The following is a 27616-nucleotide window of genomic DNA, read 5'->3' as shown; positions in this document are numbered from 1 at the left end:
CTGCCAGCCCGGCGGCTCCCCGGGGCCGCGACCCGCCCCCGCCCCGGGCTCCTCACGCCCATAGGCCGGCCGGGCGCCCGCCCCGCGGGGGTGGCGGTTTTCTGGCCGGGGCGGCCGCCGCGCCGCACTCGGGCTGTCATGCCGTGCGGGCGGCAGGAGGGCGGCGCCGCCCCCGCGCGGTTCGTGCTGGGGGTGGACGTGGGCAGCACGGTGCTCAAGTGCCACGTCTACGACCGGGCGGCCGCCGTCAGGGGCTCCAGCTGCAGGAAGGTGACTCCGCGGCGGGGGGACACGGCGGGGCGGGGCCCTCACCGCGCGGGCGGACCCCGCGGTGCCCCTCGGCGGGCGAGCGCGGGCGGGAGGCGGCCTGTGCCTCGGGACCCGCCGCCGGGGCCGCACTCGCTCTCCCCCGGGTGCCGGCCGGTTTAAAAGACCCGCGGGTCTCCGGGTCCGTGACCCGGCGGGCGCGAGTTCGGGGCTCAGAGGCGCTCCCCAGGTTGGCTTTTCCCGGTGCGCTGTGTGCCCTGCGCCGGGGCGTGTGGGGACGGTTCCCCAGGGCCCTCAGACCAGCCTGGGTGAAAGGAAACCCCCCGCGGGGACCCCTCGCTGCTCCGCTCAGCGTTTGCTCCCGCCCGCCTTCCCCTCCTACCTTCTTCACTTGACTCGCTTATCGGCTAAATCCTCTCTGAACAAAAACAACTTTTGTTAGTAGGTTATAGCTGAGACCTGCGTAAGGCTTGAGTTCACACACGTGCCATTACCTAACCGAGCTGTGTGAAACAGGAATCGTAATGATGCCCTGTGTCTTTGTTAACAGGTGGAATCGCTTTATCCCCGTCCTGGATGGGTGGAATTAGACCCTGAAGTGCTGTGGAGTCAGTTTGTTGGAGTGGTAAAAGACGCTGTACAAGGTAATGGCTTAAAAAAATTAAGAAGGCGATTATTAATAAAAGCTAGTAAAGTTACTTGGTTAGATAATGCGATTATTTTTGTTTATTTTCTAAAACTACTGAAAATTAATCACTGAGCACAGGTCTACAATGTATTTTAAAGCCTATTTAATCAGTATGGGAAATAGGACCCTTTGATTAACTTTTCCTTTTCAGTGGGGTCAAATCAGGATGGCAAAAGAACCAGGAGTGTGCACACTTGATTTACACGTCATTGGCAGCGCCTTGCTGCTCCAGAGTTTTCTGTATGTGTCCTTCCCCAGTGTCTGCTTCCCTTTCACCAGATGCCTCTGTGTACAAACAAAGAGGAGGCTTGTTTCCTTCTCTGATTCCCTGCTATTCAGCTACGGCTTTGTGAGTGTGGATGTGTGTGAAAGAATGGGAGCAGGGCACTGCATGGTTGTGCTCACTCAATTACAATCAGATACTTTCATTTTCCCCACTCAAATTACAGACAGTTCTTAGCATCCATCTTAGTTTCTGTATTGTTATTTTCTATTTGTACTCTACCCTAATGTTTCCTAGTATTCCATACACTAAAACACAGCTCCCTTTTCTGCCCAACTTCTGATGTTTGGGGTGGTTTTTTTTCCCTTTTCTGGATTCTGGTCTAGCTGTGCATGTATTATCTATAATTCCCACAGCTTTGCCATTATACCAGCATTCCAGAGTTCCAGCACTCTGCAATCCAGCGTGAATCACCTTTGTGCTACACTGATGCATTGGCTTGTCAGCTGCAGCCAGCTCCTTGTCAAGTGTGTGCATGTCATGCCCTTTCTTCAGTGCCTAAAGTTGCTGTTCAGCCTCATCTGCCATCTGGTCTCCAAGTGTGGCTCTGCCTTTGAGCCAGGCTCAAGCCAAAGCTGCTCTCGTCTCTTCCTTTGGAAGGCAGCCTAGGGGACAGGGGAAGTAATCATTACCAGGTGTAAGCTTCCTGGGATTTATTTGGTCGTTTTGTTCTGTTTTCTCAGCAGCCACAAGTACTCTGTCACAAGGATAGCAATGCCACCTCTACTCCCAAAGACCTTACTAGCTTTCTCAGCTCCTGTTCTGTGGGGCAAATCAGGAATCAGATCTTTTTGACTAGTTTTAAAAGGGGAAGCTTTTCACGTGGCCAAGCCATATGCACTGTGGGCAAGTCATTTTTAAGTGGTTAAGTAATGTAAGTGAGCGTAAGCCCACGCTGCTGTCAAAAGAAGCAGTCCCACCCTCCTTTGTACAGGGCAGTTTCCTGAGTCAAATTGGTGCGTGGTTGTTTATGTCAGCAGAACTTCATGAATATTTGTGCCAGCACAAGAAGGGGTGTGGCTCCAGGACAGGAATGACTGGAAGCAGAAAGAAGACATAGGAGCACTTTGTTTTACAGAACTTGGGGAGCTAAAATTTGATTCCATGCACAGGTGGATGAGCTGATGTAGTTCAGCAGTACCTAAAGGTGGAACCTGCTACTGGCTGCATGGTCCCACTCTTCTCTCTCACTCTGGTACTGGTTCAGGTCTTCCAGGAGGGACAGCTTTAGCTGAAAAATATCCATGTTTGTCTTCTGATTTGTTGGTCTCTAATGGAAGTTAGCTCTGGCCACTTAGGGGTGTAGAGGGCATGATAGTTGACACAGGGAAAGTGGTGGGAGCGTGCAGGTTTTGGAGATGGGGAGGAGCCAGACATGCTGCTCTAATCTGCAGGGAGCTGCAGTAGGACTGGTATGGCTTTGCCTTCAGTTTACATCCAGCTGCTACAGAAGAAAGATACTGCTGTTCTCAAGCTGCTCAGTCCCAGGTCCTGCTCTCATATGCTCCCACTACCAGCAGCACTTGTGCTAAAGGACCTTCATACCACTGCCTGCCTGAATGCAGGGATGAACATAAGGGAAGGTGCAGAAGCACATACAGAGGAGGGCAGAGCAAGGTGTGCCCTTTCTCTGCGAAACTCCTTCTGTGATTGTCACTCAGATTTTGTCAGTTGTAGAGTCTGCAGTATATTATTCTGCAAATGAGTAATTTTGCACGTGGAAGTTAACTCATGAGCTTGACCTATTTAGCCTGTGATTGGTTCAAGTTGTGGGATTAAGGGCCCTTCAGAGTAAGAGTACTTTGGACCAAACAGGTACTCATTTAAGTGGAATTTCTTGATGTATTTTTTTTGCCCGCATAATTTTGCTCCTGGAAGCATGCATAGAGGTACTAGGGAAGCTGACTAGAACTGCTTTTAAAATAGCTCTGGACATATTTATTTACAGTTATAAGAAAAAGCGTTCTCTAATGTTTTACTGTTTGAGCCACTTAGGTGGCCAGTCTGTAGAGATTTGTATTGTCTTGAATTATTCATTTCCTAAGTATTCCATACGTTTTTTAGTTACACTGGAAAAGTTGTATTTTTCTTTGTTTCTTCAAATAAATGTCATTTTTTGTGTGATTGCTTTTTTTTTTTTAGCTGCAGGACTTCACATGAGGCAAATTGCTGGTCTTGGGATCGCAACACAGAGAGCAACTTTTATTACGTGGCACAAGTACGTATATTGTGTGTAGTTTAAAAGGAATGTGTATTGTATTCATAGACTGGATGAAAGCAGACTTTAGAAATGTTGAACTTGGTCAAGTAACAACCTCAGAGCAGCAATGTCAGTCACTCATGTTCTCTTGTGTTTGCACAGCCACACCTTACAGCAGTTCAGAGTTATTTATAATTGTATTTCCTTTTTGTTTTGTTCTTAGTACTTCGGAAGAGATAAATACGTACCTGTTTTTTAATTCAGTTCAAAATGTCTCTGTGCCTGTTGCTAATTCCTCAAATCCCCTCATATGCCCCTATGTTAGGAGTTGACCTACTGTTAAGTGTCCTGATTGGAAAGGGTGAATGTTGTGGTTTTTTGTTAGCGTGTGCTTGGTAGTTTTAAATGGAAATCTTCAAATACTGTTTTTCAGAAGGACAGGGAAACCTTTTCATAATTTCATAAGTTGGCAAGACTTAAGAAGTGCTGAACTTGTGAATTCCTGGAATAAGTCACTTCTGCTGAAGGTAAAACTGTGCTAAGCTAGATACTGCTTGAACATACTAGAACTGCTTAGTATTTATAAAGAGTAAAGGCAATATATGAAATACTGGAAATGTCCTGTTAATATGATGTGCTGTCACCTAAAAGCATTCAACTGAGCAAGATTAGCATGGAAAACAGCATACTGCTTTTTTTTTTTTTCAGTTTTTTTCTCTCTGTTGTATTAAGACATTGCATGTTAACACTGCTACAGAATAGTTTTGGGATGTAGGTACTTCTTGGCTGGCAGTGTTTTGGGTCTTCTGCAGGTTTTTTTATGTGCTCTTTGCTCACATTATCTGTAGAAGGTACATTTGATACTGCTCATGGCTTGTGCCTCGTACCTTTAGAAGAGAAAGATTTGCTCTAAATGGAAAAACTGAAGTTACTTTTCCAGTAGGTGGAAACTAACTAGCACACCCACAGTAATTAATTACTGGTTTTGCCACTGATTGACTTCATGGATGAAAACCTTGATTAATGATTAAATTTTGATTAATCTACTGAAAAACATAATTGAGCCTGTCTCCAGTAGGAGAAATATCACTGGAATAACAGTATGTAACACTGTCAACCATATCAGGCATTGTGTTCAAATAGGTGGCCTGTCTTTATAATGCAGAGCAGCCTCCATCAGTGTGCTAGAAGTCACTAAAACTTAGTCCAGCTGCTCTTTCCTGTGGCATTGTTGTGGGAAGGCTGTATGTTGAAACCTATTGTTGGGATTATCTAGCAGAATTTTAGCTTTCTGAATCTAATCACATGTCAGCGGCTTTCATCTGTGTTGACATCCTTTAGAGATGATTGATCAGAAACCTTCAAAGGGAGAGATTAAAATTTAAGTAACTGTTTTATTTTTAAACAGGTAGTCCATGTTATTTTTACAGTGCTTCATTTCCTGACTGGGAGTGATCGATATTTGGCACCAAGTTTTCTTACTTTTTCAACACAACAAACTTCTATGAAGTTGTCATGGGTTTTTAAAAATATACATGAGGTAAGCTGGGAAGAGAAAAAATAGCTGAAGTCATAGTAATGGCTAGTGACTTACGTTGGTTGTAACCTCGTCACTTTGGTCTTGCTTGTTCTTTTCCTCAGAAGAATCAATGGAAGTCTTTTATCTGTGTTCAAAGCCTCTCCACCTAAATTTCTACTCCTGTTTATACAACTTTTTCCTCTGACTCTGGAAATATCTAGTAGTAAAAAGCTTTTTTCATGCATAAGAAACATAATTGAATCACCTTACTTCACTTGATATAATTATACAAGTAATTGTTCTTTTTATTAAAGTTGTTTGCACTAATTCTTAAAATTTTCCTTATTTCTTCCTATTGTTTTTATAACTTTAGTAATCTTATATTCTATGTTAATTTTCAAGTTATCATCTATTTTTTGCCTTGTGTAAAGAAACCCTGAAATCTTTTTAGTTTTGTCTGGTATTTTCTGTCACAAAACTAACAGTTGAGAAGGTCAAGTATGATTTTGAAAATAATGTTGAAAATGTTGAAGTGTGAATTTGGAGGATTGTAGACTTGAAGGTTATGCAGCTGCTGAGTGTTCAGTGTGGGATGAATGTTCTCCCGTATTTTGTCGGGCATTGATACTGAAAATATCAAACCAAAAAGCTCAAAAATTCATGGCTGTTAATTGCAGAGAATGATCTATGTAGTCATGTTTTGAGTGAATTAGTTTTAAATTCTTTCTGTGAATTCTGCTGTTGTACACAGTATCAGTCAGTAGAAATTAGATTAAACATTCATTTCCCACTTTAGAGGGGAAAAAAAAAAACAAGGACAAGAACATTTCTAACTTTTTACAGACATGATAAACCAGAAAACAATGGTTCTGTCATTATTGTTCTCAGCACGTATTTTAAAATACACTTATTTTTTCTTATTTCTGTTAATTCTTAGTTTGAGTGCAATATACAGGACCTTGTTGTCTTTATTCACCACTCCTTCACGACTGCTAAAATTGTGACTATAAAGTTTCCCTTCTTAAGGCTCTGATGCCACCACAATAGAAAATTGCTTTTCTTAGCAGCATCTGCAAGAAACTGTGGTTATTCTCTGTTAGAAGCATGAACTGTAGGGTAATGTTACTTACATAGCCCAATCACCCTTTTAAGAAGAAAAACTGGCAACCAGAAACTTTTTTTCTGGGGACATTATTAATCACAAAGAAAAAGAGAAAAGGAATCAGAAGTGTGTTCATCTTTACTATACCCAGTTGTAAATACTTTTTAATGCATGTATTTGTTCCCAGGCTGGAGAAGCTGCCAAAAAAAATAACTGCTGCTTTGGAACAGTTGACACATGGTTACTGTATAGATTGACTAAAGGTGAATATTGCAGTTCCTCTTAAATATTAATAAAACATACTGGAACCTAATGAGGTTCATGACTGTCATTGATATATCCTAGACTTCAAAAACTTTTTTGACACTTTGTGGTTTGTTTGTTTTTGTGGGTTTTTTTTGTTGTTTGTTTTGTTTTGTTTGTTTGTTTTTAATTGATGAATATTGTAATATACTGTTTAAAAATAACCAAACTTCTGAATTAATTTTCCTTTGGGTCTGCCTGGAAGGGCAGTCAGAAAAGGAAATAATTATTCAGTATCATTAACCTTGAAAGCATTCAAGATTTAAAGAGGACTATCAGAACTAATTGTCCTTGGTTGAAGAAAGAACAAAGAATAATTACAAATGTGGAGAATTATATGTTTCTGTCCTGAGGGCTAATTGAATAGATTATGATAGACAGTGATGTAGTTAGTGTGTTTCTTGTTGTCAAAAATACTGGCTCTTTTCTAGTCAGTTTCATGAGGATAAAATAATATAACTAATATACACACATTACAGTGAGCAGCAGGTAGGTTTTGTGCTCATTGTGACTTTGCCTGTACACACTCCATTTTTATTTCATGGAAGCCATGGAGATGTTTAAAGGAAAAGTGTGTTTACAATTTCTGTTAAATAATTGGTTATCTAAAATCTTACTTTGTTCTTTTTTATGGTAGGTTCTGTGTATGCTACAGATTATTCAAATGCCAGTGCTACAGGTGTTTTTGAACCCTTTACGGTATGTGCTGTTCCGAAAATGCGTCGCTACTTATTGTGCTTCTGAGATAGTTGCTGACATTTTTACTTTTTCCGTATTATTTCAGAAATGTTGGAACCCCACTTTGTGTTATTTACTTTCCATTCCAATGTCTATTTATCCACCAGTGAAAGACACAAGGTAATTATGAAGGCATATTCAAAAGAATCTGGTAACTGTTAAATTAATTGCCTTTAGAAAATACTACATAATCTGCACAGGCAAAGTAATACACAGATACTTCTATATGCAGACGTACATTTTAACACTACATCCAAAACTTTATTTTTACTATGAATATTTCTAAAAGGGATAGTTTTAAAATAAATCAGTAGCATTACATTTCATGTGTGATGCAGACCCAGGCCTTGTATATCTAGATATCATTTTAACAAATAGGTCCATTTAGTGTTTAAATGTTTCTCCCTAACATTTGTTTTAAGCTTCAACTTTGGATCAACTGACTCTGAAATATTTGGGGTGCCTATTCCAATAATGGCATTGGTGAGTGAAAATGTTTCCTTACTTAAATTTGTATATTTGTAGCTATATTCTTTTTATCTAGCTGTAATACTTGCTTGCTTGGAAATTATTCCTTCTCTGTGACTAAGCTGTAGCAGAATTGGTGTTTGAATTTCTGTCCAAAAACTCAATTTACAACCCTAGAGGGAAAAGAGGAGAGAGGAACAGGCATTTCTAGATGTTGAGGTCCTAGGTGACCAAATGGTAAAGCGCTGAATATAGGACTTCACAGAGCTGAGTTGTGCTCTAAGCTCTGGTAATGTGTCTCTCTCTGGGTTAAAATGAGGTTTTTCTAGATAAAATTGTGCAGTGGAGTCCATCCTGTCTTGACTTTAGTGAGACTGTATACAAATGTGAGAGTATTTGTTAATAGATGCAGTTATGGTACCTTTTCTGTTTTAACTAAAAATAAATGGAAAATAATATGTTCTTGGATCAGCGGTTAGGATTTGGATAAGAAAAAAATATTGCTTTTGTAAAATAATAACTTGCATAAAAATCTGCTTGAATTGAGTCATCTAGGCAACGTGAATTTCTCCTATTTTTAAAGAATTGTAGACTTAATTTATCTGTGAATTTACTGTTTTATTGAGGCACAAACATAAGTAAATACATTTAATAACCATCACTTTTGTTGAAAAATTGAGAATGGGATGATTTGGTACAGGATAGCAGGGAAAAAGGAAAGTGAGAGCTCAAAACTTAAGCTTTCTATTAGGGGGAAGAAGAATTCAAGCCAAACTAGTCTGTTTTGCTCCCTGGGATTGCAAATGCCCCACTTATCCTTGTCAAATAAGGAAAACATAAAATAATTATTTTGTTTCCATAACTGTTCAGTGTTGCAAGCAACATTACAGAAATTCACATTGTGTCCAGATCTGGTGTAATTTGATTCTAGTGATAAATCTGAACGTTGGAATGGCCTGCAAATACTTCAGAAATTGTATACAAGACCTCTCAGTGCTCATTTTCTTTCTGAATGATATTTGCATTCAGAGCTGTGAAGAGTTTGCACTGATACTGTAAAATGCAGCAGCATTGTAGGTTGGTAGTTACCTGCTAACTTGTCCTGTTGTTGTGTTGGCACTGCAGGTAGCTGACCAGCAATCAGCCATGTTTGGAGAATGCTGCTTTCACCCAGGAGATATTAAACTGACAATGGGAACAGGTGGTTTTTGGAATGTGAATACTGGAGAGCATCTCTTTGCATCACAGAGAGGTAAGCTAGTGAAATTTTAGAGTATTTCATGTTACGCGACAGCTGTTAATGTTGAGGGTACAAAAAAGGATAAAGCAAGACTATGCTTTTTCTTCAGCCTTTAGCTGTAGAAAAACAGCTTGAAAGTGTTTTCAGAGCAGAAGACACTGGAAATTTTCACTAAAGATTTAGGGCGTGGTTGTGCTGAAATAGGCTTATCACAAAGAGAATTTAAGTAACATTACTAATAATTAATTCTTTTACCTGGAACCCTCCTGGTTTTGTTTGTTTTCACCTGTTGGTCTTGATAGCAGTGTTATACAGTACAGGAATGAATAAAAAGGGGATTCTCATATCAGATGTTATAGTGGGTCACTGTAAATTCTCCCCCTGAGCTCTTACACTTTGAAGTACCTGCAGTGAGATAATAGAGGAGTAGCAATTACCAGTTTTCTTTTAAAATACTAGAAATAGGTTCCCCAATGTGTTTCTAGTGTTTAAAACTTTGTGTTTCTGAACATTTGTGTTCTCTCAAGCTTGTTAATTTGGCTATTTGTCAAGGGAGCAACAGTGGATACTGAACTAAATTTGCCTGCACAGTTTCTCTCTGTCATATTTTTGAACACTTAATAATTTCAGGAAGCCTACATTTTAAATGGGAGGGGTGGACCTGGGTGTGGACAGTGGTGTGCCAAGGAGAATTTTACCAGCTACAGTCTGGAAGGAGCTTGGCAAGTACAGGACATGTGTCAGAACTGAATATCATAGATGTTGAATTCCTTATGAATGCAAATGTTTTTTAGGCTAATTAATGATATCATAATGATGATGCTTTTACTTAGAAAATGCTGTAAGGTTTCTGTTTTGTTTTGTTTTAAGGAAAATGTTTGTCTATTGTGGTCTGATAGGAGTTGAAGTCTTTGAGGCAATGCTGTGAACCTTTTACTGCTTTAGGCTGTTACTTATGTTAAAATTATTTTCCCTATGTTCTTTGGCTGCTGTGTGCTTAGTAAGACAAGCTAGGTACCTAGCTTTCTCAGTGCCCTGGGTGTGAAATGTAGTGCACTCAATCTTTAAAGCTGACATATGTATTTAAGACTGCAAGATGAATCCCTACAGCATACTTGTGCAAGCTATTAATTAGCTGCTGTTCTAGTTTCTAATCTATATTTAGTTGCTATATATGACGGTTTAAAAAAAAAATTCCTTGAAGAAAAGTTCTTCTCACAATCCAGTGATAGAAGCATGTTGCATAGATTTAAAATCTACCTCTCTAGCAGTCTGATAGTTCTTAGCAGTTGTGGTCACGCCAAGTGTTGTGTCGATCTGTTCCCCAGAGACAGATTATTTTACACTACTAGAGACTGGTGTGAATGTCTTCAGGAAGGCCACCTGATGGACTTGTCTGACTCTAATTAGCTGTCCTTCTCTAGGACTTTTCACTTATTTAATTGTTTGGTCTCGGAGCTTTGCAGCTTAAAATTTGGTAGAAAATAAGGATTGTAAGGGATATCATTTCAGGCACCAATGATCTGGAGACACGTATATGACTTTTTTCTTTCAAGAGACAAATGCAAAGTTTTAATATAAATAGGTGCTGCTGATTGCTTTCCCTTTAAGCACTGGAGTGCTTTCAGCAGTGATCAAATTTCTACAATTGAACTAGTACTACCATGCCGCTGTTTTGGACACAGGCAAGCAAACTGGAGATGGTTCTGAGGGAGACACTTGTATGTCAGCAAAGTCACCTTGAGAAACAGAGAGAATCCTGGATCCTTCTGATGCTTTTCTAGTCTTTTTCTATAGTTACTGGGACTAATTAGCCTTTACTGCATTACCAGTGATCTCTTGAGTCCTCAGCAGGGTCCCATAAGGTCTGGGTGCTCTCTACACTCCAGCAGTTGCAGTATTTGGGTTGGGTTGTGTGAAGTTTTCATTGTAGTGGCCACTGAAGGCTTCGGTTCTTAACAAATGGCCTGAAAAACCATTTGTCCACATGCAGTACTGGAGAACATCTACTGTTCAGCTAGATAACAAGATCTTTCTGCTTTAGCATTAAAAGCAGTTCCCTGCAGGACTTGTGTTCTTTGCTCTTACTACTACAGGTATCAAACAAGGTCTGAGTTCACACTGCCTGTTTTAGGTAGTATGTCTCTTTTCTTTGTTAAGGTTTCAACATAGTGGGGCAGCAAAGGGGAGAACAAATCATCAGGTTTATCCTTGTTACTGGCTGTTTATGTCTAATGTACCTTCAAGCAGACAGCTTTTTGAAAGGTGCTGCACAGTCTTTTCAAATAAACTAACAGTGTTTGCCCTGGGGATTTCTGCCTTCGGAGACAAAAGGAAAAAAATGGTGTAATTGAATCTGTTTTTGAGTCACTGTAAAGCCAATACTGCTTGGTGGAAGTCGTAACTTCCTGCAAATCCCTTCATGTAAACCATGGAAATGCTTATCTTTTGGAGTTATAAACAAAGTGTGTCACGAGATATTTTTAATGAGTTTCGGTGTTTGTTGTTTGTATTATGCAAACATACAGGTAAAATGCTATAGTTAGCTGACCAGAGCCATTGCTGGGGACAAGGATGGGCAAATTGTGAGACTTTTCTCTTCATGCTTTGTGTAGAAGAAGCACTGCATATTGAAAAAGGAATTAAAAAGTATATTACACTTACTATCCTCTATGAATAGGCTCTGTGTTTTAAGTTTGTGTTGGATTGTTTTGTGTGTGTCTTAGTATTTCCACTTCCCATGTGAAAGCCCAGCCTTCAAGTTTTACATGTTGGGGAAATAAATTTTGACTTTTTAGAAACCTTTGGAGAAAATTAGATTAATTGAAAACAAATAGGCAAATATTGATAGATTTTAACTATATGTAATGTTATCATTTTAAAAAGCATAAGTGCAGATAGCGAATTTTTTTTTCAGGTTTATTTTGGTCTAACAAACTGTTGTTTGAATCTCTTGTAATTCCATCACTAAATTTTTAGACAATGTGCTTAACCTCTATTATTGAAATACTTTTAGCTTGATGTATGCAGAGGAATTGAATAAAGATTACTTTTTTTGTTTCAATTTGAGTTTATCATGGAGAGTGCTTGTATATGTTGCTGTGGAAACATTTAATTTAACTAGGCATTGTGTTTTGTTTTGTTTCATGGAAAATAAGAACTGTATCCACTGATTGGTTGGAAGATTGGGGAAGAAGTTGTTTACTTAACTGAAGGCTGTATGTCAGACATGGGCAGTGCCATAAAATGGGCTCAGGATATAAGTAAGTAGCTGTTTAATTTTATAGAGGGTAATTGTGTTACTACTTAAGAAACTACTTTATGAGGTTATAGTTATGTTACTAGGCTTGGTTTTATTATCGATAATAGAAGATACTAGCCTACATATACTGGACAGTGGAAAAATGCACAATCTCATTAGTAGGTTTTCTGAGTGTGTTTACTGCAAGTAGTTTGGTTTCACAACCATTTCCTTATCAGCCCCTGCCTCTCAGACCTCCCTGCATACATAGGCTTTTATTTGCCTGAAATGTTACATTATACTCTTCAGTGGCGTTCTCTTGAGCATGACAAACTTCCCAATACCTTTATACCTTTGATTTTGGGTTTTTTTTTAACCTAGTATCCAGACTTGAATAGAAATAGTGTAAAGTTAGATATGTGCTGATTTAGGGTATTTAGACTTGGATTTTTAATTAAGAATCACAGAAAGTTGACTACTGATCAAGTCTAGGTAGCACGATTGTAATGCGTTATCCCATGTTTCTGTTGAGAGATCTTCAGCTGGCCATCTCAGAACCAGTATCAGGTTTGAGTTGTATGAAAACAACGTGAAGAATTTGATAAATAAAAGTAACTGTGTTGTGTATGTTGCTTCACATAGAAGTCGTGCCTTTTGGCTTTGACCTTTGTGTAATCAAAAGATTGGCCTTCCAGTTTAAGAAAAAAAGTAAGAAAAAGACTAGCTGTATAGTAGTTAATGTTCAAAACCACTGATTGTTTACAGAACAGCATGTTCAAATAAGCTGTTTACCTAGAAATTTAGTATACCTTTATTAGGATGCAAAAAAGGAATTGGTATCTCAAGCTTTAGGGCTATCTGGGAAAGGTTTTCCTGAAGTGTAGCTCACCACAAGATTGCGTATTTCTTGAAGTTGTCAGTCTCTGGTGCATATACATGCTCATGTATATGCCCTTAAGGATGAAGTATGACTCGGATGGGTGCTCAGGTTTTGTTGTTACACATTTCACTCAGCCTAGAGAATAGCAGCCACTGGTCTTCTGAGGAAGTTACTTTTATCTGCAGCACTGAAATGTATATTGAATATCAATGGTACATATGTAAGCTGGCTACTTCAAATTCCAAACTTAAAATGGATACTTTTCCATATGAAGTGACTTGTGCATAAAACGGATGTTATTGGTATATGCAGTGCAATATTATATAGGATTTTTAGCTAGCCAGTAGAGAAGTGGACATGGCCTACAGTTGTTAAAACAGGCAGAAATTGGGGAAGTTTTAAATGGAGATAAAAAGTAGGCATGCTGCTATAAACTCTCTAATCACAGCATCACAGAGTCTTAGGGGTTGGAAGGGACCTCAAAAGATCATCTAGTCCAACCCCCCCACCAGAGCAGGGTCACCTAGAGCACATCACACAGGAACACATCCAGGCAGGTTCTGAATGTCTCCAGAGAAGGAGACTCCACAACATCTCTGGGCAGCCTGTTCCAGTGCTCTGTCACTCAAGGCCTTTAAGCCTTGATAAATAAGCAAGGCCTTTATTTTCTGGACATAGGATTGCAGAGGAGCAGAACTCAAGAACTTTTATTAGCTCTATGAATAAAGAGAAGGGTAAAACTTTTTGCTCTGCAGAAGGAGTAAGACCAAAACACAAGGTAAGCTAATGGCCTCAGTAAGTCTGGTGAGGCTCAGCATGGCTGAAGATGAGACACAGAATAGCAGTAAAGGTTTAGAAATAAGAATTTCTATAGCAAGATAAACTTAGTTTAATTGACTTTTGGAATTAGGTAACTTCTAAGAGTTTTGAAAAAGTAGTGTGTGGAATTTCAAGGTGAACTCAATCTTACTTATATTTTTAATTTTCTGTTCTGACACAGAGGTACTATATGTAGTTCAGTAACAGCAAATACAACAAGAAGGAAGAAGTGTGATTTAGGCTTAATAGTCTACACACAGTAGAATCTAAAGCTTTCAAAGAAATTTATGAAGGTTACAAAGGTAAATTGAAACTCCTGCTAAGTTACCAAGATAGATTTTTCAAAGACAAATTGAGTTAGATTAACCTGATTTGTCTTTGACTGGAAAGTTTACTTTTTAGACAGGAAAAAAAAAAGCTGTCATTTACAGGAGACCTGTGGTCTTCTGTAAAACATTGTGGTCACGTAACAACATTATTAGTGAAAACTACAGAAGATGGGTGTTAGTACAAGAACTGCATGTGGGTGAAGAACAAGCTAAAGAAGGATATCTGTAGAGCTGTGAAAGGAGACATTTGGCTAGACAGAGAATAAAAGTAGTGTCTTTCAAAGAGGTGATATTAAGGCCTATCTTATGTTTGTGTGTTGGTCACTTGTAAAAACATAAAGAGTGCTAATAAAATACAATGGGTATTAAGGATGTTCTCTGTAGTCTTAAGGTGTTTGAACTGACAGTAGCATCTTTGGGAGAAAAAACATGTTTTAAGTTCTGCAAATGTAGGTTTTTGGCATACTTACGGTGCCATTGTTAGCATTGTCAATTCCCATTTATGTTTTACAGGATGTGAAGATTAGAAGGCTATAGCATAATAGATATGAGAAAATATTTGAGTTTAGTCTTTACCTGAATCGGGTTTTTTTAATATGACTAGTGGACATGAAGTACAGGAGAACTGATCATTTCCCTTAGAACTTTAGTTGAAGAATACTGCAAAAGAAAATAGTCTAACTATATTTTTGTCTCTATTTTATGAAGAAATTGAACTAAATAATTAAAGCATATGACTTATGCATCTTTACAGATCTTTTCACCAATGTAGATGAAACAGCAAAAATGGCACGGAGTATTGTTGATTCTCAAGGCGTTTGTTTTGTTCCAAGTTTTCAGGTAAAAATGCTATTGATATAACGGAGAATGTATTTTTAATAACCTAGTTAAAAATTTCACTTTGACATGTTTAAATGTAGTAATTTGCATCTTATCACAGTAGTTATTCTGTACTCCTCCAGTTCTTGTTCTCTATCCCTCCCCACAACATATGAAGATCATTGTCATATCAGAATGCTTAAACACCATCCCCCTGTGAGAAACAGAATCAGGAAAGTTACTTCCAATTTGCAGATGGAGACCTGGTGGTCAGAGAAACTAAATTACTTGCCTGCAGTAAGTAACTCAGCCAGTGCCTACAGAGACGGAAACCGGTCCCATAGCTTTTCTGCCACATGCAGAGCCTTCATTGAGGCAGTACTTCTAGGCACTGTTCTAAAGTAAGTAATTTTGTTCTGCCTCTTTCCAAGATGTAGGTTGCAATTCATTAGAATACTTAAACATACTTAAATATGCACAAGATTGCAAGTTCTGGTGTTATGACAAGCAAAGATCGTGATATTTAGATGCTTCTTTGATACACAGATTTTAATCTGAGTTAGATTTTTCCCTCTAAAATAGGGTTTGTGTCTTGTTCCAGAGCACAGTGTGTATAGTAAGGAGTTCCTGGCATTTGTTCCCCACTTAATTCCCCTCCATTTCCCAGTAGCTTGCTTTTCAACTTCTTCTCTGAGTAACTTCCTACAGTTATGTGATCTCATCTGGGTCATAAGCTCTGGGTTCTTTCTACTTGCTTTCCATTTATGCTAGAGACTTCTGTATCTCCATGTGTGTCCTTGGTTCTTCTTGAATTTCCTTACAGATGTCAGTTACTGTCCCTGTGTAGATGCACCAACAAGGGTGATACTGATGCTGCAATTCAGTCTAGCATATTGACCTGCATTGGAATTTATGGGAATTCCAGTTAATATATAACATTAAATGGCAATTTGTGATAGCTGGGGAGCTAACATGCTGCTTGTTCAGCTACAAAGCAGTTGCTTCCACTTTGGTTGTTGTAGTTGATAATAATAGTTTGTAATTTGTCACCACAAAATATGGCAGAGCTACAAGTCAGAGCTCTTGGACAAACCACACAGAATGAAAATAATGTTTTGCTAATGTAGCTGTTGCTAGGTTAGGGGCTGTGCAGAGCCCCAGGAGCGTTTTGTCTGGCTGTGCCAGTTCCCTAAGAACATGAGGTGATGGCACTAAAAGCAGACTTTCAGCAGCATAGATGTTTTTACGTCAAAGATTTGTCAACATGAAAATAGCTGTGTCTCCACCAAAGTTGGTTTTCCTAATCACTGTTGTTGTCCAGGAGAAACTGTAGTGTAGCTGTGGTCTCCATGTTGTCATCTGGAATACTGGCATTATGAACTGTGTTGGACAGGTGGACCAAGCAAGATAAAGGAAAGCTGTTGCTGTGCTGTGGGGGTTGAGTAATGTCTGCCACTAGCTAGTTCTTTGGTGTATAGACAACAGATGTTTTAACCTGTCTGGGGTCAAAAAGGTATTATGTTACTCAGATAAAGAAAAGCAGTTAAAATGAAAGTAGTAGTTTAATTTTTGCTTAAAAATAGAAGTCTTAGATAGTAATTTTTTAGTTTGAATGCATACATTTTAGAACTATGTGGAATGTTTTTGACAGGTTATACATCTATGTGGGTCTAAGAGTTTTCTGTGTTTTTTAAATCTTCATTGGTCTACCATACTCAGTTTGATAGTTTCCAGGACTAGTGTTTTTTTCTAAAGAAACCTAACATCTTAAACTTTATCATTGTGTAAGTTCTGTATGAACAAGGCAAAGAGAAATTTCACTTCTTCTGCAGGTAGTCCAGCTATCTTCTCTCAAACAGCCAACCTAATAATTGAGTTTTTTATGAGTATAAAGCTTGATTATGCTTCCATTTAGCATTTACTGTGAGTAATTGTGCTGTGAGTAAGCAAATGTTGAGCCATGTCTAAATTTCAGTATTTGCAGGCAGGAATCCTGAGGCAGACAAATGTTAGTCTGAATCTTTTTTGAACCCTTAATTCTATTAATATTGAAGTTCTAGGCATGTTTTTTTTCAGTTTGGTTTTGTTTTGCTTTGTGGGTTTGTTCTCCCTCTTGCTTTCTTGACACTGTTTCCAGGAGGAACCCCAGCTACCTCATGGGTAAACACTGATTCAGTCTCTTTCCCTAATTCCAATATTCCCAGTCCAAATTTGGAAGCTGTACTTAGAAGACCAAATGGATTTCTCTTTTAACTGTGGCATCTAGTTACCACTAATTGTATCCACCAGTGTGACTTTCTTTGCCTTCTAAAATCCCTGCTTATTTCAGTGGAACATGCTTAGCTCGTACACTCACAGTAACAGAATCTGTATCAATTTAGAAACTGAGTGGTTTAAATGGTATGCAAATGGACAGGAACAGAGTTGAACACTTCTGGGACTGTAAATGCTTAGCTTCACTACGTAGGTGCTAACACAAATTGATTTTATAATAAGGTTATTTAGACTTGAAAATGATAGGGGTTGGGGAGGGTTCTTTTGGAGCCCGTGTGTTTATTTCCTACAGGGTAAAATGTTTCTCTACTCATCCCTGTTAAGGCAATAAGAGCCAAGTTTCTTTCTTGCTGGATTCTACTGCTGTGATGCAGCACACTGAGAGAAGCATCATTGTGAAAGTGGATTTGAAATTCAGTGAATATGTGCATGAATCATGTTTCCACTTCTTCATTCTGCTAGAAACAGCGGTTTCCAGGGTTAACTCATTTTGGCCAGTAGTAACAGCAAAAACTCAGGACTCTTCATTGGGATGTGTGCATATATATATACATTGCTACTTTTTTTTAATTAGTGATTCTTTCAAGATACTCACTGTTATGTATAATCTGAGTCTATACTTTTTAGTTTATTATCTTGTAGATGAAAATCCATAAACTTGGAAGCCATGGATCTTTATTGTGCTCATGGGTTGGACAAGTGGTTCTATTCTTAGAATTGGAAGGGTACTTGTATATGGAAAACAAAAGAATATTTTACTGTAATGCAGTTTCTTTTGTTTAGGAGCTTTTGCAAAATGCCGGTTTTCCTTTTGGCCATATGTATCTATCCATAGGTTTTGTTGATTTATTTTTTTTTTCTAACATATGTTAGTATTATCTTAATTTATTTAATATAAATGTGTGTATATATTTTATACATATAAAAGTAAAAACTTCTGGTTAAGTGTTGTAATTGATATTTAGTAGAGTACAACTGGAAAGAATTTTACAATGAAAATAAGATTTAACATGGTTGCAAACCAGGTATAGGCCAGTAAACTGGTATTTTGTTATAAAGTTAATCAGAGGAGTGGAGGGGAAATTCATCAATTGATCCTCCAGCTCCCTGGGAAAAAAAGACAATTTAGTGACCATCAGAATTTTATTTGGACTCTGTTTCAGTGAAACTGAAAGCAGACTCTAGTATAAACTCATGTATTACCATGCTTTGCATTGTTACTTTTAAAATTAGTTCATCTTTCAGCAGTTCAGGAGTGTTTTCTTTAAAAAAAAAAAAAAAAAAAGTGGTGTGCATGTGAAATCTTGCTTGAGAACAGCATTATCAGTGTGCCTTGTCCTAGACACTTCAGGTGTGCACTAAATGTGTTTTAAAGACAAGTCATACAGATCAGCATTATTTAGTATGTCAGATTTGGAAGAAGTCGCTTTAACCTTTTTCCTGTTGAAAGAAGCTGCTTAAACTGTTCACTGAGTTAGCTAAAATAATACTACATACCTCTTACATATTGTTTTCAATTCTCTCCTCTTACAATGCTGCCTGTAATTGTCGTAAGTTTTTTTTTTTCTTACTCTTTGACTCCTTTCTCAAAAGCCTACACAGACAATTCACTGAACTCATGGTGAAATCTTTTCTGCAGGTATCTGTGAGTGACCCATTTTTATGTGCCTCTTTCATGGGGCTGAAACCTACTACTACCAGAAACCATCTTGTACGAGCTATATTGGAATCCGTAGCTTTCAGGTACTGCTTACTTGGTTATCTTGCTTATGTTAAGGTATGTTTGCTTTTCATTTCTTCAGCAGTGTTAAATGGATGCATGGACTTCTGCAATTTGTAATATATAATTGTAGTACTCCTTACTGTTATATTGAAAAGGAACATTACCTGCTTTCCTTTTTTTTTCTTTAAGACTTTACAAAAAACGTGTGTGTCATTATTGGTTCAGAGTTTTTGTTAAGTAACCAAATAGGGATTTTTATATTGTTTTCTGCATGTTCTACAAACGTCTTCTGTTTAAAGTTTGCCCTTACTCTCCTGGCAGTGTTTTGTGAGAACCTGTAGTCCACTCTCACTGTTCTAAGTATCCCTGAAGCTGGAAGTTTCGTATTAGCTTTTTGGCTAATATGAAATATTTTTGGTGTTTCATAAAAAGCAGTAATAGACATTTTTTAAACATCTTTAGAGATGTGAATGGACAACTTCCAGATCTAACTGTCAAGGTTTGAAGATATTACTGTTAGTCACTGATTATACCATATCAGCAGCTCACTGAGAAGCAGACTGGTTCTGCCTTGCCAGTCCGTGCAGCATGCCTGAACTGAACTTGAATATGGTTTGAGCCTGGTTCACACTGCACTGTGGCCAATTAGGAAACACTGATACTATTCCTTCCATCTAGGCACCAACTTTGCTTTGGGCATCATAACCTGTGGCAAAGAGGCAGAAAGATGGCTGAAGAAAACATTCTGAATTGCTGCAACTGTTTCTAATGCATTTTTTTCTGCACTGTAAAAGCCATGAGAGCTGCAGTAATTCCTGAAGTAGAGCATGGGGCTCTTGAAAACAGAGATGTTGAGAATCTAATCTCATTCAAGTACCTAACTAGAAAAGTGTAGAAATCCTTTGTGGTTAGGTTTTCTCCCATTAGGTGAAATGGTTTCAGAACAAGTCAAACTTGGAGCCTTCAGATGTTCCCTTTAAAGAACAGCTGGATAAACTCCGATTAACACTCTGTCAGCCTGCTTTCCTCACTCCAACAATCTGATATATCAACAACTGCATCTTGTCTGTAGAAATATATCAGCCATTTCAGGTGGGGAAAATGTACCTTCTACAGTGACTTGCTATAGAATGGACCATGATTTAGCCACACCTGTGCCTTTTTAATGATGTATAGCAAAGACCAGATTCAGTCCTTTCTGGTTTTTCGGTTTTTTTCTTTTTTACTGTATGCATTCTGGAAACTTGTTAGCTATTGCAGCAGTTCTGACACAACTGAGGCATTTTTTGCCTTGTATTTTATTATCTGTGTAGATACTGGAAACACTTAATGGAATATATAATACTTAATTCAACTAAATATTTTTTTAAAGAAACAAACGGATTTATGATATAATTGTGAAGAAGGTGCGTGTTCCTCTTCAAACTATTCGGTAAGTTCCACATAACTTCAATTTTATATATGGGAGGTTGATTTTAAATAGGTTTGACTTCATTATGCCTTTTGTCTTACTGTAAAAATTGGTTTGCTGAAGATAATTACTAAGTCAAATGTTAACGTAAGTTAAGTGGCAGTACGGTCTACCCATAGAATGGTTGGTTCTTAATTAAACTCTTGGCATTTTTGATTGTCAGAAGGTGAGTAATTGCTCTAAGTATTTAAAAACAAAACACAAATTCATGTTTTCATGTAGCACTAGGGTGCATGTAGCAATACCTACCACAAAGGTCATTCTAACCTTTATTATCACTATTTCTTACTGAAGTTTTTTTGTGTTGGGCCTGTCACAGACTGAATATTTTTTGAAGATGTCAGTTAAAACTGGATCTATTTGTAAGGGAAGGAGGAAGAACACTTTTGAAATCCAGTTAAGACTTTGGTTTTGGTTCCGCCTTTGAAGAAGCAAATCGGGTTTAGTGGGGTAACCAGGATCCCTAGAATATGCTTTTCACGTCTTGGAAAAATTCATTTGAGTTACGCATTGCTGGAAAACTACATTGCACATTTCAGTAGGTACTTGTTTTGGGCATGCCAGTTTGTCTTACAGCTGAAAGCTCTCCAGAATTCCTCCTTCTGGCAGCCAGGGGTCATAGTGATACCACAGTCAAGAACAGAGAGGAGAGTGTTTCTGTGCCTCTTGTGGCTTTTTTCTTGATACCCATGCAAAGGAAGAAATAGGCTGGCAGGCAGGAAGACAGTTGAGAAATCAGAATTTTGAGTAGTGGAAGAAAGGTGAAAGTACAAGGTGGGAGAAAATAAGTTTCTGTCTTCAATTATGTACGGGGGTGGAGCAGGCAAACAGGAACAGACGGGCTTGGGGTTTAAATGAAAAGATAAAAAGCACTGGATTTTTCTTATTCCTTATGACAGTTTTTTACATAGAAAATTGAATCAAGAATTTGAGAAGTCATAGTAAGACTGCAAACTGAAAAACGGGAAGTGTGGAAGGATTGCCTAGGGAACATCAGAATTCTGATCTCATTTACATTGAAATGTAATCTTTAAATCATATGATCATGTTCTGTTTTTTTTCTTAATAAAAAAGCTGTTTCATACTATAATAGTTAATTATGACCAGTAGCAATTCAACTTGTGGATTAGACATTAGAAGATAATGAGATACACTTGATGACTTTTCAGTAGGGATGTAAACTACTTTCCCTTCCTTTTGTCCACACATTTTTCTTATCTATCCATTACCTTTTTTTGGTGTTGTTGCTTTTATCCCATAAATACATTCATTCCTTGTTTTAGGGAATGTCCTGTATCCTTCCTTTCTTTGTGGTCTCTGTCTCCTACACATAGACATGCCCTGTGTTGTAGTGGTCTGTCACAGCATTTACAAGGATGATCCTAGGGGTCCCTGGAGTCTCAGAATGTCACCTATTTACTTGTTCTGTGAAATAGAACATCCCCAATTAAATGGCGTGTAGGAACTTTGAGCTAGATTATGTACTCTACAGATTTGGTCTTCAAAGTATCTAGAAGCAGAATTTAGCTAAATGTAAAACTGAATATTTGGACATTTTCTTTTTTTCCCTTGTAACTTGAATCCAGTGGTGTCTTATTTTTGCAGAGGAAGGAAAATGCACGTTACTGGCATTAAGAAAGCCACTTTGCCAGTTACAGGTTTTTATGCTGTAGTGTAGAGGTGTTGACCCTGCTTAGCTGTATGCACAAACAACTAGAACCCTGTAACATCACCAGTCAGGTTGTGTCTCCTGATTTTACTTCCAGAAACAGCCAAAACATCTGTGCAAAAGTTCTATGAGGCATCACAAAGCACAGGAGATTTCAGCTGGCTTATTTGAAGATATCTAAGCAACTGTTTATTACCCAACACTTTCTCTAATAACAAATAGTAGATGTCTTTACTGCACCATATGCACAGCAGCTCCATGCCTGCCTGGTATTGGAGGCCAACAGCATAATGGAGCAATCTATGACAATTTGAAGACTGCTTTTTGTTCCGGTTTTTGTTACAGTTTTTTGTTTGCAAGAGCGATTGCTTTGCACCACCAGTAATCACACTCACATGATTAAAAATCAGCCTTGATAGGTCCTAGTTTTCTCCATTAAAAGGGCCTCCCAGCATGATTCAATCAGGAAAATAGATAAAAGAAGGAATTGTGAAGGCATTTTAGCTAACTAGTGTAAAGATTTGGTAGTAATGAAAAAAGATCTGAGAACTCTTGAAAGGGTTTGTTTAATGTTATCGTTTTAACAATTGTCTTGTGTTGTGGTGATAACTATGTAAAGGTTCTGTTATAAACACTAACATTTCAACCAGGATGATGTATAGTTTTAAAAGACAATGCTTCATAGCTTTTGCTAATGTATCTGTGCTATGGTCCTGTCTGTCTATCATTCCTTCCTCAGTTTGTAGGCATTCTTTTTTTTTTTTTTTTCTGTGTGCCTTGTGCTGGCCTCTAAACTTGCCCATAGAATGGAAATGCATTTGTGCATGAGTTATAGGAAGGTTTATGCATAGGTGTGAAACCCCAGAAGTTATTTTCTGAAATGTTGGCAATAAGCATTTGAACTACAAGCTTTTTTTCTTTTTACTTTTTCTCCCCTCTCCCCGTAGAGCTGATGGAGGTGTCAGTAATAATAGTTTTGTTATGCAGATGACTTCAGATTTAATTAATAAGAAAATAGAAAAACCTGCAAATGCAGACATGTCTAGTCTTGGTGCAGCTTTTCTAGCAGGCCTTGCTTCAGGTATGTATACCTTTAAAGGGGTTTTGTTCTTCCCTTCATAATGCATGTTTGTAACTAAAAAAAAAAATATCAGAAAAACAGTGCATCACTTCAAATAACTTTAAAAGCTCCCCCAAATTTAGCCATTTTTGTGGGAATCCAAGGTAAGTAGTGCTTGTTTCTCTGTACAGTGCTTTGTACCCATCTACCTGTATTCAGTAGACCAAAGAAACAGATTATAGTTGCTGTATGCACACCAAATCAAGAACCTTATTTGTATTTCTAACACAATTTCCCAACTTGAGCAGTTGTAATGCTTGTTTAGTTGTATGTAAATAAATAGCACAGTGAGTTTAATCTGAAAAGTATCTGCATAGATATTTGTAAGATTAATTTATACTTGTAAGGATACACTACTGGGGAAGAAGAAAGAGGTGAACCTTGCTGCCTTCCCCTTGCTGTATCCATTCCCATATTTGCACTGCCTGGCGTGATGCTCAGTGGGAACGGATGACGTGACAAAGAAGGTGCTGCACTTTGTGCTGCCATGTCATTCCTACAGAAGCTGTGACCTGTCATCTGTGAACCAAGTCTTTATTCTTTCGGGTGTTGACTGAAATAAACACAATGGCAGTAAAAAATAAATTACCAACAGGGAAAAAAATACAGTTTTATTCACACTGAATTGTATATAATTTACCAGACTTAAAACTACAAACTGTCAATGGTTTTGCTTAATGGAAGCATGTTTTGTAGGTGGACATTGACTTCATTAAATTGCTTTGGTATGTAAATAACACAACTGTAAGATTAAAAACTACATGCACAGGTTAGACTTAATCAGCAGTTAAAGCTGGATGAAAACTGCAATCCTTGATAGAAATGATTCAATAGCATAAATTCATCTGAATACTTAAGAGCAGCTGTTTTCTACCATTTATGCTGATCTTAAGACAGTAGAGAGCAACTAGTGCCAAGTTTTGGTTTCTGTGGCCCTTCTTCATTGAGAGGGACCTGCAGCCAGAAGCACAGTGTGGATGAAACCTAAGGGAACTCCAGCGTACCAGAGCTGTTCCTTGGAAACCATCCCAGTTAAGCAGATGTGCTGTTGTCAGGATTCCAAACAAGTGGATGCTATTGGAAAGGAGTTTCACATGTTAAAAATATGCTTCCCCTCTGAGAAAGTTGTTGGTTGAGTAAAGAAAAGCTGTCATGATTTCTTACTGTGTTTCTGCTTTGGATCTCTGGGAAATCAATTAAAACAATGCTAAAATAACATTTGCAGTTGAGCTTGACAGTGAACTTTCTGTTTATAGGATTTTGGACTGACAAAGAACAACTTAAGAAGCTAAGGCGAATAGAAGCAGTTTTTGAGCCCCAGAAGGACTCTGAGGAATACAAAGCTGCTATGGATACCTGGCTACAAGCAATGAAACGCTCCCTGAACTGGTAGAAACTGGCATTTTAATTATATAAGAAGAAAAATAGTTTAATATTTATAAATAGCTTGACATTATCAGGACAGTAAAAACCATAACTGAAATTTGTGATGGTATACATGTGAAGTTATATGGTACTTCAGTTACCCCCCTGCTGCTAGATTACTTACCACACCATAATGAACCTTCCTATCATCTCTATGACAGCTGTAGTGCAGCTGCAGTGTTTGTGTCCCTTCAGTGACCTCCTTTGGGTGGCCCAGTTGCTTGAATCCTACCAAGGACTAGAGTTGGGGAGTTTTTTTCCTATGATGAGTTTTCTACTGAGGAGCTTACTTCCCTTCTGATTTTTAAACTTTTTTTGTATGTTAATCATTAGGGAAAGATAAAAGGCATTTCTAAGAAAAGTAAAATGATTGTTGGGGAGGGGGTTGGGATGAACTTAATAATGTACAAAGGTATTTTCTTATTAGTCGCCTGTTAACACCTTTTGATTGACTTTCTAAGTAAACATTTGACCAGCTGTGTGATGACATTTTTATGCATTAAATTAAGATGAAATACAAAAGCAGATGGACTTTCAGTACTCCATATAAAAAAAAAACCAACAATACAGGTCTTTTGTAGCTGATGGTTCCTATCTAGTTGGTAGCTCAATTTTTAACAATTTTATGAACAACAAAATTTATATTACCTGGCATGGCCAACATAAATACATTAAAAGTAGTTACAGGTATGCTAACTAACTTGTAAAAATCTGTAACGTGAGTATTTTCAAGCCCATTATTACATCCTATTATTACTATCTAAAAGGAGGTCAAAAGTCTGTTTTTGAAGTCATTGATTACTTTTATATTTTTAAAACAAATTGTAGTTAAATAAATGTATAGTTAATTATATTTATGTATTTGTTTATCGCTAATCTTAAATAATTACAATTTTATCAGGAGTATGTGTAAATCAGTTTTAAAAATGTAAAATCATTAAACATTTTCATTTCAGAATAATAACAAATTCAAGCTGTGGGTGATTGTGTTTCACAGACACTGGAGACAAGAAATTTTTACAAATTTAACACTCTTGAAAAGGGCCAAAGAACTATCAGTCACTTTTTCTTGTGCTGAAACATGGAACATCAAATCATACGCCATGCCCTCAGTTTATTTCACAGTCACCTACTGTGAGTTGGACCATCTGCTCAAGCTGTATTCTTCAAACTCTAGACCCCATTTTCTTGTCACCCTTAGGTTAACATACCTTTTTTTCTTATTCTTCTGTTTCTTTTTGTCCTTAAGTCTGTGCTACATCTTGGCACTTTGGTTTTTACCTCTGCATATCCCTCAAGTTTGCTGAGACCATTGTCTCCTGAACCTACTTTAATGGGAATCCTGAACTGAAGTCCAGAAACAGGTTTGTGTGCTGATTTCTAGTAATATGCCAGACCATATGGTCTATATGGTTGATAGTTCTATAGATGCTTCATTTTTTTCTTTTTTGACCCCAAAAAATTGCTGCACAGGTGCCAAGATTCTAATATAAAGTCCATTTATGACGTTCCTTCCACTCCTCCTGTTGTAAGGTAAGAACATGTAGCTACAGGATATGTGGAACATGTGCTTTGATTCAACACCCATGTTCAGCTTGTGACTTTCTCTGCTATCTCAGCCTCACTGCTAAAGAAAATGCTCATTGGCAGGAAGGTCCTACTAGACCAAACAAAGGCTGTCAGTTTGGCATTTTGAGCAGAAGTTTGTGCCTCAGTCAATCATATTCTCCACTTTGTTCTCACTGAAGGAGAGTTTCATCAAATTCTGCCTAGGAATAATGTCCACATACTGCCCTCTTGATGAAGGCTTCTTGACTTAGGTTCACTGAATAGTTTTGTGGTTTTGCTGGGCTTGATTAGGGTTCCTGCAGTAGTGTTCTTTTTTGTATAAACTGTAGCAAGATCCTTCAACTAGTCCTAATGTTTCCATGATCAGGACACAGCACAGAGGCTCACCAGTTCAACAGCAGCCTCTGGAAAAGGTAAGAACTGTTCCCTGCCAGTCACTGGGCCATAGAGCAGAGGGGGGATTCTGCTGGTCCAAGCTAAAAAAGTACGAAGTTGTGATCCCTCTTCAAACAAACAGGTGTTAGCATTGCAGGCTGAGCTGAGGCATGTGGTGGTGCTCTGACCCACACGTTGGGCAGCGTTTTAGTTTAAGGTTTTGCAAGGAGTAGGGAAAAGTTCAGCAGGAGAGAAGGCAGGGGGGCTGTTCTGGGTTAGTGTTGTTATCACAGCAGGGCTTGTGTGCTGGCAAGAAAACAATGAAACTAGCAAAGGTTTAAAAGTAATGTTTTGTGAAAGGGGAATGTGGGGGATCTGAACAGGATCTGACCAGTCAGAGGCAGCAAGATGTTGTTCTAAGGCCAGGAGAACACTGACCTTTCTGGGGACTTCCTGCAGTGTAGGTTTTACTCTTAAGTAGACCCTTAGCCCATGCCTTAGGACGTCTAAAAAAACAATTCCAATATGTTTGTCAACGCAGCCCTCATTCTGCATTAATTTTGGCATTTGTGTTGAGTTTGAAAAAGGATGTATTGGTTTAGAATGTTAACAGCAGTAGCATACTTACCCTCAAGCAAATTTTATTTCAGCAGCTTCAAACTCAACGGTGTGTTGTATAGATACTGTCATTCTGCAGGTTGCTGTTGAAAGCAAATGCAGACTACAGCAGTGACCTTCTTTTGTTAATGGTTAAAATGCCTATTTTTTTATGTTCATAATCAGTATCTCACTACAGTTCACCAGTGTTTCTTGCAGAAAAGTAAATAAACCAAAGCACTGAAAACAGGTATTTGAAGAGCAAGTGTCTTTACTGAGGCTGGGCTTGAGTTCAAGTATTTGTTTAGCTCAGGTAACTCACTGAATAGTTCAATAAAGCAGCCAACCTGGTTTGCTTGGTTTGGTTCCTCTTCTAAGGCCTTACACAGCTGTGCCAAGGCTTCGGTTGCCTTTCTCTTAGCTATTGTGATTGTACCTGCTACAGGGGTCTCCAGGAGAATACACAACTGTTTGCTTTTGGTTTTTAATGCTTCCTT

At 38.2% G+C, this 27616-nt stretch overlaps 1 protein-coding gene across 4 annotated transcripts; it reads left to right on the top strand.

The window, feature by feature from the left end:
* The first annotated feature begins 95 nt into the window (after positions 1–95).
* GK5 (glycerol kinase 5) lies at positions 96–27370 on the top strand. Of its 4 annotated transcripts, none has more exons than XM_051625843.1 (17): positions 96–270; positions 818–911; positions 3381–3456; positions 3872–3965; positions 4847–4978; positions 6247–6322; positions 7000–7061; positions 7147–7220; positions 7523–7583; positions 8694–8820; positions 11967–12071; positions 14832–14917; positions 18810–18913; positions 20266–20325; positions 22981–23114; positions 24410–25942; positions 26052–27370. In XM_051625843.1, the coding sequence occupies exons 1-16, from the start codon at positions 139–141 to the stop codon at positions 24544–24546; spliced, it is 1554 nt and encodes a 517-aa protein (XP_051481803.1). In that variant the 5' UTR covers positions 96–138; the 3' UTR covers positions 24547–25942; positions 26052–27370. The 4 variants fall into 4 exon arrangements, with proteins under 4 accessions (XP_051481803.1, XP_051481804.1, XP_051481805.1 ...); XM_051625844.1 differs by having other exon boundaries at positions 121–270; positions 3875–3965; XM_051625845.1 differs by lacking the exon at positions 4847–4978 and having other exon boundaries at positions 121–270.
* The last annotated feature ends 246 nt before the right edge of the window (positions 27371–27616 follow it).

Source organism: Apus apus, chromosome 8, assembly GCF_020740795.1.
Source record: "Apus apus isolate bApuApu2 chromosome 8, bApuApu2.pri.cur, whole genome shotgun sequence".
Lineage (NCBI taxonomy): Eukaryota > Metazoa > Chordata > Aves > Apodiformes > Apodidae > Apus > Apus apus.
Note: the sequence above shows the minus strand (reverse complement) of the source record. Positions and strands in the feature narration are given on the sequence as shown.